A 9,971-nucleotide genomic window follows, 5' to 3' on the forward strand; every position below is an offset into this window, starting at 1 on the left:
CACAGTGGGAACGTTTTAGCTTCATATGAACAAATCAGCTAACAGAGGAGAACGACAACAACAGCTTCGGCTACCTGCTAAATTTGTCTGACACCGACTGAAGCTAAGCGCTACCACTAGTCGAGCTAACGGTAACCCAGAGCTGACCCTTTAGCTTAGCCACTTAGCCAGTCGGGTTACAAATATCGAGTTTAGCTGCTTTTGCCTCCCGTTTAAACCAAGGCCATGCCTAACTAATCGATGAAATAATAAATTAAATATTGCAACACTGCCACTACCTCTCTAAAACCAATTGTCTACACACTGTCCATGTTGTTGTTGTTGGGGGTTAGCATGGTTGGAATTCAGTGCTAAGTTGTGAGGGCTAACCTGAAGCTCGGCCCTCTCCACTTCCCAGTGCGCCCTCTCCATCTCGAACCGGGCCCACTCATGCTGGATGTAGTGCAGGATGCCGGGGATTGTGTACTGCTGCTGCGGCCGAGGTAGCTCATCGGGCTGGTGTGGTACCATGACTGCTCCGCCACCACCGCCTCCAATTGGCGGATTAGCACTACTGTTATTTCCCTGCTGCTGCGGTGGCGGAGGCTGTCGTGGGGCACTCGTTCCGACCCCTCCTCCGCCGGGGTGTTCGTCCATAATTTTTTTTTTTTAAGTAGAAGGAAAGTCTCCACAGGCAGCAACGATCCGCGGAGGGATCCCCGCCCCCTAAAGCCCGTGTCTCAGCTCCGTCCCTGTCTCGCTGGCTCCGCTGTGTTGTGTAAAACTGGCTTTCCTCGGAGCGATGTGGTGCGCGCGGCTGATTGGGGACTTGGTGTTTTGTATAGAGCTAACCGGCCGCCATTGCTGTTCTCTCCCCCGACCTCTCTCGGATCCGATGGTCAAGGTGGGAGAACCCAGCCGCAATGCCTGACGGGACACATCCATCCTCCTTTTCCCTTCCTGCTATCCAAATATATTATGGAACCTTCACTGCTCAAAGAAAGGGTAGTAAAATATAACTCTTTAACGGAGCATATATTAAGATGTATAGGGAAATACAGCAGTTTTACCTTTAGCTAGCAGATACATTGTGGTTATTGTCTATTGCTCCTTTTAAGTACCACAACCACAACTTCTAAACAGCTGAATCTAAAACCCCGTCCAGGATCGTACCGAGCATTTTTAAACCGTGAGTACAGTGCAATAAATTATGTACAAAGTATGTATTATGCATATTTCAAAGGAGAAAAATGCAAACATTAATGGGATTTTCTTTTGGATTGTTTGCGTGGAATAATTACTCCCTCAAATGTCTTAAAGCTTATATTACGAGCATGTTTTGAAAGTATAAGTAGAAAGTACTTGCGTTCAAATGTAGGGAATAACTGTTACCCTGGAATGCACCTGTCTACGCATGCGTACCAAATGCTATGGCTGTATATTGTTGAATGTCCTCTTTCGCTGGTATTTATTTACCCTTACAGTACTTTACAGTAATTTTACTCCAATCCTGTAAACCGACAGCATTGTGTTTAAAATAACATTAGATTGGGGCAAAAACTCGTTAACAGAAGTTCCCGTTTTAGCCCGTTTGATGGAGTTAATGTAGCAACTGGCACAAGCTAACAGCTGGCGGTAAGTAAAACAAACGTTCAGGTATGGAGTGAGGTATTAGATTGCAATATCTCATACCACGGGGAAATGGTCTGTACTGATAATATCGACTTTACGATTCCTCTGCAGCCAGCAACCGATCGGATAATGATCAAGTTCGTGCTAATGGTGAACCGACAGGGTCAGACCAGGCTGTCCAGGTATTATCACTCTGTGGAGCTGAGCAGAAGAGCAGCTCTTGAGGCCGATGTAGTACGCTACTGCCTGAGCCGCAAGAAAGATCAGGTGTCTGTCTGCGAGTTCCCAGTCTTGTTTAGATCAAATAAATAACATAACAATATCATGTTTATAACACCTCTCTGTTTGCAGTGTTCCTTTGTGGAGTACAAAGACTTTAAATTGGTTTACCGCCAGTATGCTGCTCTGTATATCGTGGTGGGCATCACAGACAGTGAGGTGAGTGTGGTCGGAGGTATTTTACACCTCTTTCGTCCTTTCAATGTTCAACAGGACGTGTTTCTCCTCTTTACTCTCACAGAATGAGCTGTCCATCTACGAGCTGGTTCATAACTTTGTGGAGGTCTTGGATAAATACTTCAGCCGGGTGGTGAGTTCAGTTTGATCGAGGTTCTTACAGAGATAAATACTGGTAGCCGCCAGTGCTACACCTCAGCCTCCTAGTAGATGCATCTGTGGTAGAAATGTGAAAATCCTAAAAAGCCTCAGAACTTGAGGTCAAAGTCACAATGACTAGCTATTTTGTAGATGCACCTTTTGAATTGGTAAATTTTACCTCACTTCATTCTCGAGCTATACTGCTGAGGGGTGAAAACCATTGGATCCATTATCAGTGCAGGTCTAAGGCAGGTCTCAAAACTGGCGTCAAGCCAGCCTCCAGTTTGTTTTCTGTTCCCTGTGTATTCAAAGTATTACGGGAAGAGATGTAGAAACCTGACTTCAAAATATAAGCCAACTTCGAGTGAATTAACAGATATGTTAAGAACATAATAAAATATAATTTAGTCTTGTTTACACACTCTAATGTTAGATCCACATGACACAACCCTGTATCCTAGTAGCACCCTGTCAATATCAAGGCCATCTTATTTTGGATTCCAAAGTAAAAGCCCTGTGAATTTTCATTTTTGAACTACTCTTTCAATAGAGTAGAATAGAATAAAATAAAGCTTTATTATCCCACGGATGAGAAATTTTGGCGTTACAGAGCTCTTGCAGCAAGGGAAAATAAAATGTAAAAGGAAGACACAATGTGGTCCTATAAACATAAGCAACCGAAGTTCGTATATACAGGTATAAACAGATATATACAGATAACAGTGTACAGAATGTGTATAGAAAAATTGGAAAATTGTACAGAGACATGTATAAAATGTACAAGGCTATGTATAAAATGTACAGAGCTATGTATAAAATGTACAGTAAACAAGCTGGTGAGTAAGATGACCAAAAGAATGTTAAGTTGCATTATAGAGTCTGACAGCTGCAGGTAAGAATGACCTGCGGTAGCGCTCCTTCCTACACTGTGGGTGTAAGTCTACTGCTGAACGAGCTGCTCAGTGCTCGTACAGTCTCATGCAGGGGGTGGGAGGTGTTGTCCATGATGGATGTTAGCTTAGACAACATCCTCTCCTCCCCAACCTGCTCGATGGACTTCAGTGGACAGTCCAGGACAGAGCTGGCACTCCTGACCAGTTTGAGTTTCTCCCTGTCCCTCTCTGCCATTCCGCCACTCCAGCAGACCACAGCATAGAAAATAGCAGACGCCACCACAGTGTCGTAAAACGTCCTTAGGAGTAGGGCTGGGCCATATTATACCGTTCACGGTAATACCGGTATAATGTTAGGCAACGATAGGAAAATGAAATATCGCGATAGAATATGAGTAAAACGCGCATGCGCAGTGCCTTTGTTTTCATACGCACATGGCCGATTGTTGAGTGAAACAGATGAACCAGAATTGGTTTGTAAAAATGGTGCAACTTCAGTGATGTGGAACTGGTTTGGTGTTTGTCCGTCAGATACACGACAAAGCACATTTCTTTGCAGAACATGCAAGCGGCCGTCGTTATTGTCGTATTTGTCGGACTAAGATGCTCTTAAATGTGGGAGTAATCTGGGTCCTAAACTCCGTATACTTCAGGTCAAACGAACACTGCAGCATCACTGAGAGTTAAAAACTGTCTAATTTCTTTCATCTTTAATAAAACGATCAGCATTGCTGCTTTACCAGGTGTAACTATGAAGTTTAACTTCCAGGCATCCATGAAAACAAAATTTATTACATTTAACGGAGTTAGACGTTAGCAGGAAGCTAGCGGAAGTTAGCTCGCTAGTTACCTAAGCATGATATTGCATGTTCTGACTGAGAGATTTCTGAAAAAATTCAAACGTACAGCTCTGCTATCACTTCCAACATAAATGAAGACAGGAAACTAAACAGCAGTGACGTTTGTAGGGTTACTGAAGTTGGGCTAGTTGGTATATAATGATGTGCTACGTGATCGCTAACGACACAGCTATGTTAGCATAACATAAACAGTGAAGCTGGAGGACAAACACTAACACTTTTCCACTTATAAAAGTTAACGTTAAGGTTCCTGATAGTTAGAGACAAATGCAATCGCATGGCAGGATGCTGTAAACGGACCAAACTTCAGTCAGGAGAACAACTGAAATAATCCATCCACAATACGAGGTTAGTCATTAATATACTGCAACAACATGGGAGTAGAGCAGTTGCCAGAGAATTCAACATTAATGAATCAATGGTACAGAAGTGGAGGAAGCAAGAAGAATGAGTTTAATAAAGTTTGATTTATCTGACTGCTTTGTTTCGCTTAATGTGCCTTATAATCCCGTGCACCTTATGGTACGAAAAATACGTACTGCACACTGCAGTTTAATGTTGCAAAGCACCTCTTTTTAACTTCAGTGGATATTATACATGGTTATGCTCAGGATATGTCAGCCCATTTCTACTGGAAATGCCTTTTGGTTAAACTTTCAGCAAGGAATTTGCATTTGCACTGTTACATTTTTATAAAGCTTTAATGTACATAAAAACCAGCTTCTTGTTTAAGTGAAAATAAATGGAAGGTTGTCTTTTTGCGCTAGTAATGTTGTGGAGTTGTATTTTGTCTCGCATCAATTATATCGTCAGTTATATCGTTATTGCAAATTTTCAAATATATATCGTGATAAATATTTTTGGCCATATCGCCCTGCTCTACTTAGGAGTGTCCTGTTCACCCCGAAGGATCTCAGCCGCCGTAGCAGGTGGAGACGACTTAGACCCTTCTTGTAAAGTGCATCTGTGTTTGTGGACCAATCCAGTTTGTTATTGAGGTGAACACCCAGGTATTTGTACTACTCCACCATTTCAATGTCCAAACCCTGGATGTTCACTGGTGTAATAGTGGGTGGCTTCTTGCTGAAGTCAATCACCAGCTCCTTCCTCTTGCTGGCATTGATGCGAAGATGGTTCTGTTCGCACCAGCTGACGAAGTCAGTGATCAGTTCAATTACTTCAGAATGCTCTTAAAAGCAAAACTCATATTTCCAAAGACTAGTTGCACTTTATATCAACAGTATCCAACCCCACAGTGATACCATGTTAATTTCAAGTCAGTCTGATTTTGCCTTCCAAAATAAAAGCCATTTCAAATTGCCCATATATGACTTAACTTTCAATGATTTCAAAATGCTCTAAATAGGAAAATTCCTGTTTTCACAGGATAATTTTTCACCTTAAATCAACAGTGTCCAACCCCACAGTAAAACCATGCCAATTTCAAGTTGCTCTGATTTTGCCTTTTAAATTAATGGCCCCTTTGAATTTCCCCATATATGATATACTCTTTCAATTTCTTCAGAATGAAAATTGCTGTTTCCACAGGATAATTTCATTCTAGATCAACAGTGTACACTCTCACGGGGATACCAAGTCAATTTCAAGTCACCTTGATTTTGCCTTTCAAAGTAATGGCCCGTTGAAATTGCCCATATATGACCCACTCTTTCACTGACTTCAGAACACTCTTAAAAGCAAAGTTGCTGTTTCCACAAGTTAATGTCACTCTATATTGACAGTTGTCATGTTCACAATTTTTGGAAGGAATCTCAGGAGAAAGGTTTGTCTTTTAAAAAAGGATTTACTTTGCTTTTGGCAGTTGAAATTACAAGTTTACACAGCGCTGTGGACCTCTATGTGAACCAGCAGCATGTTTCACAAAAAGGATGACCCTCAAGTGTGCTGTACAACATTATATAGTAAGACAAAAACATAGATTAAAGGAGCTATCTTCCTCCCGCACGGACGTGGCAGTCTTGGTGTCTGCGCCGAAGCATCCTCGTATTTCCGTGACCTCGTCTGGTATCTGCTCCCTCGTCTGTAAGAGACAGAAAAGCAAAACACCTCTCTGCCTAGCCTTGATAATCTAATGGTATTATCCATTGTTCTTCTAGTGATTCAAAGTTGGTTTAGAATATCATGTTCGGCACTCTCTGACCCAGAGACTTATTCTAATCATAATCTATGTGTGTAAGCATGTTTGCAGTTATCCCTCTGCACCTCTAAGTCATTTCCAACAATATATCAGTGTGGTCAGTCACACCGAACGAAGCTTTTGAAATTCAAAAGACTTAGTGCCAACTTATTATTGGGCACATTTCCAATGTGTGTATGAAAATGATTAGAACCGCTTATTTTAGTAATAGAAATCAAACATTTTCAATCCCAACATTCCCTCCTTTCACACGTTTTAATGTGTGAACAAAAAACATGTTTCGTTCAGCCTGCTGTCCCACAGGTTCCCTCCAGAGTGATACTCAGCCTTTCAGCTTTTCCCTCTTAACTGGGATGGTGTCCTGTGGTCGAGTCAGCGCTAAATCAGCTGTCGTCCCCATTCAGTCGGTCAGATACTGGGTCTTCCAGACCGTCAGCCGGCCTCCTCATGGGAACGCATTAAACGAACACAGGCATCTTATCTTCTAAACACGATTCAGTTTCTTTTGATCATTAAAGCTTAAACACAAAATTGCAATATACATTTTGCCTTTCCTACCTCTAAACACCTGGGGGCAATTTATGTCTTGGTTCAGCCATGAAGCCAGCTCACCTGATTCATCACAGAGCCCAACCGACACTGGCAACTGATAGGGTCGCACTGCATGTTCTTCCCTTAGTGTTGCTGTTTTCAATCTGTTAATTGGAGTCCTCAAACATGGGATAGACAACATCCACAACAAGTCAATACAGCTGTGAATGTGGCCAGTTATCAGTCAATTACCAATCAATGACAAAATGATAGCTTTTAGCCACTCACCCAGAGGATCTTCAATCCCAGAAAATTCCTTCTCCTCATTTGATAATGTCTATCCTACTCTGTCAAAAGTTCAATTTTCAATTCAATTCAATTTTATTTATATAGTGCCAAATCACAACAAAAGTCGCCTCAAGGCGCTTCATAGATACAGAGAAAAACCCAACAATCATATGACCCCCTATGAGCAAGCACTTTGGCGACAGTGGGAAGGAAAAACTCCCTTTTAACAGGAAGAAACCTCCGGCAGAACCAGGCTCAGGGAGGGGCGGCCATCTGCTGCGACCGGTTGGGGTGAGAGAAGGAAGACAGGATAAAGACATGCTGTGGAAGAGAGACAGAGGTTAATAACAGATATGATTCAATGCAGGGAGGTCTATTAATACATAGTGAGTGAGAAAGGTGACTGGAAAGGAAAAACTCAATGCATCATGGGAATCCCCGGCAGCCTATGTCTATTGCAGCATAACTAAGGGAGGATTCAGGGTCACCTGGTCCAGCCCTAACTATATGCTTTAGCAAAAAGGAAAGTTTTAAGCCTAATCTTAAAAGTAGAGATAGTGTCTGTCTCCCGAATCCAAACTGGAAGCTGGTTCCACAGAAGAGGGGCCTGAAAACTGAAGGCTCTCCCTCCCATTCTACTTTTAAATACTCTAGGAACAACAAGTAGGCCTGCAGAGTGAGAGCGAAGTGCTCTAATAGGGTGATATGGTACTACAAGGTCATTGCGACCCGTCCAGGGTGCAGGGTATGGTAGCTGGAATAGCAACATACCCAAGGATAAGCAGAAGAGAATGACTGATATGATGAAACTGGGATTTTGTTACACTTAATTATTGCAAACGCAACTAAAACTATAACTGAAACTAATCAAAACTAAACTGAAACTAAGGATTTTCAAAAAAATAAAAACTAAACTAAACTAGCAAACAATTGGTAAAAACGAATTAAAACTGATATAAAATTGAAAATCTGAAGTCAAAACTAAATAAAAATAAAAACTAATGAAAACTGCAAAACTATTAAAACCCTGACTCCCACACATGATACCATTGTGAGGGTGTATAAATATGGGCGCAAATTGTGGTCATAAATATTTTGTACTTGTAAATTAGGATTCGTATGTGTAAAAATAATTTGTGTGTGCGTAAAAAAAGATTTGTGTGTGGACTTAGCCAAAAAATAGGTGTGAAACTCGGCACTCAAGTTACAAGTACGAATTTTGACCCGGTTTTTCTTCCTTTCATCTGATTGGCCAATGTCATGTTAATCACAAATTTAACTATCCAATCAGAGAACAGGTGGGTTTGGCTATTGGAGGGGTGATTTATGGAGCATCCCTGGGATAATAAAACTTTATTCTATTCTACTCTATTTGAAAGAGCAGTTCAAAAATAAAAATTCACAGGGCTTTTACTTTGAAATCCAAAATAAGATGGCCTTGATATTGACAGGGTGCTACTAGGCTACAAGGTTGTGTCATGTGGATCTAACATTAGAGTGTGTAAACAAGACTAAATTATATGTTATTATGTTCTTAACATATCTGTTAATTCACTCGAAGTTGGCTTTTATTTTGAAGTCAGGTTTCCACATCTCTGAATACACAGGGAACAGAAAACAAACAGGAGGCTAGCTTGACTGCAAGTCTCGAATTGGAGGCTGGCTTGACAGAAGAGTCTTACAAGCATTAAAAGTAATGATTACAGTTTCAAACATATATTGTACACTTTTTGAGATGTCTGTAACAACAAATGAAGACACTGCTGAAATGCATGAAGCTGCTGCTGTTTGAATGTTTCAGTCTAATGTGTATTTCTCCCTACAGAGTGAACTGGATGTATCCTGTAACACAACCACAGCTGCACACACTGCATGTATAAGAGTCATGCTAAAAGCACAGTGTATATTTTACCAAAGCTCAGTAATTTTTAATTGCTTGTTAACTAATTTCAAATAATAATAATAAATAATATTATTATTATTTAAAAGCTACTTCATATACATTTTATAGTCAGCTGAAGGACAGTGACCATTGACAAGGACAGAGAATGGCTAAAATAAAATAACCTGGAGACACACAATAGATTTAGAGCTGAGGTCAAATATTCATGTAAAAATTACCCATCACTAGTTGTTCAGTAGGAGTCTTTGTCTTTCTTTATTTCCTTGTTTCCTTGACCCTTCGCCTTTATCAGATAATGTTCAATCTGGATCGAGTTCATATCATCCTGGATGAGATGATCCAGAACGGACACATTGTGGAAACAAACAAGAGCCGCATCCTCGCACCCCTCACCACTATTGACAAGATGGTGGACAGCTAACAAAAAGAAGAAAGGAAGTCACGAACTGTTCTTCAGGCTGAGGACTGGCCTGCAGCTTACAGTCTGAATTTAGAATCTGCTTAAAGGTACTGATGTTAAAATAATAAAAAGAACAACTCAGTGCCCATATGTACTCTGGTCAGTGTATTAATACACATCTGTACAGTGTATCCAGATGTTCGATCTGCACAGCTGAGAGAAGGAAGCCTCCCTCTGAAGTTGGCCAGTTTGAATTTATTCAGGAAGAAAACCGGTTGTGTGAATTTAGCGGGGAATGAATTACATTTTTATTTTTTTATTTTTAATTTGCCTTTCGGGGTATTGGCAGACCACAGGAATTGTTTGTAACAAACCAAAACGTAAAGACATTTGGTGGTATTATGTCTAATATGTAATAAAACAATAAAAAAAACCAAAATAAAAATTCTATAACTAGTTCATTTTTTTAAAATATATCCTTAATACTGAAACATCTGTATGATAAGTTTGCAAAAAAAATTTAGAAAAAGGCTACAAGATAAATATCTAAATCAATTACATCTCTACGCGGTGATTCTCAGCAACTGGACTGCTGTAGATGATAAATCTGCTTCAGCCTCATGTTGGTTAAAGTGCAGTTGTAATACTGAAACACTTAAACGTGCAAACGAAATGGGGAAAAAAAAAAAATATCAAAGATTCATATTCTTCCACAGACCACAAGACTCAT

At 40.5% G+C, this 9,971-nt stretch overlaps 2 protein-coding genes across 5 annotated transcripts in view; one reads left to right on the plus strand and one right to left on the minus strand.

The window, feature by feature from the left end:
* The window catches only part of strn3 (striatin, calmodulin binding protein 3), a 33,359-nt gene extending 32,479 nt beyond the window's left edge, over positions 1-880 (minus strand). The window contains exon 1 of the mRNA XM_040042139.1: positions 370-880. Within this exon, the coding sequence (XP_039898073.1) occupies positions 370-636 (267 nt within the window). The 5' untranslated portion in view covers positions 637-880. The remainder of the gene's footprint in view (positions 1-369) is intronic.
* A 28-nt stretch (positions 881-908) lies between these two features.
* ap4s1 (adaptor related protein complex 4 subunit sigma 1) lies at positions 909-9,918 on the plus strand. Of its 4 annotated transcripts, XR_005697317.1 has the most exons (7): positions 1,252-1,614; positions 1,723-1,878; positions 1,963-2,049; positions 2,132-2,200; positions 8,764-8,775; positions 9,134-9,348; positions 9,429-9,918. XR_005697317.1 is itself a non-coding variant. In XM_040042143.1 (6 exons), exons 2-6 carry the CDS (start codon positions 1,741-1,743, stop codon positions 9,260-9,262), a joined length of 435 nt encoding a protein of 144 aa, XP_039898077.1. In that variant the 5' UTR covers positions 909-1,168; positions 1,723-1,740; the 3' UTR covers positions 9,263-9,918. The 4 variants fall into 4 exon arrangements, 3 of the variants coding, with proteins under 3 accessions (XP_039898077.1, XP_039898078.1, XP_039898076.1); XM_040042143.1 differs by lacking the exon at positions 1,252-1,614 and adding an exon at positions 909-1,168 and having other exon boundaries at positions 9,134-9,918; XM_040042142.1 differs by having other exon boundaries at positions 1,253-1,614; positions 9,134-9,918.
* Positions 9,919-9,971: the final 53 nt, after the last annotated feature.

Source organism: Simochromis diagramma, unplaced genomic scaffold, assembly GCF_900408965.1.
Source record: "Simochromis diagramma unplaced genomic scaffold, fSimDia1.1 OVJJ01000304.1, whole genome shotgun sequence".
Taxonomy (NCBI): domain Eukaryota; kingdom Metazoa; phylum Chordata; class Actinopteri; order Cichliformes; family Cichlidae; genus Simochromis; species Simochromis diagramma.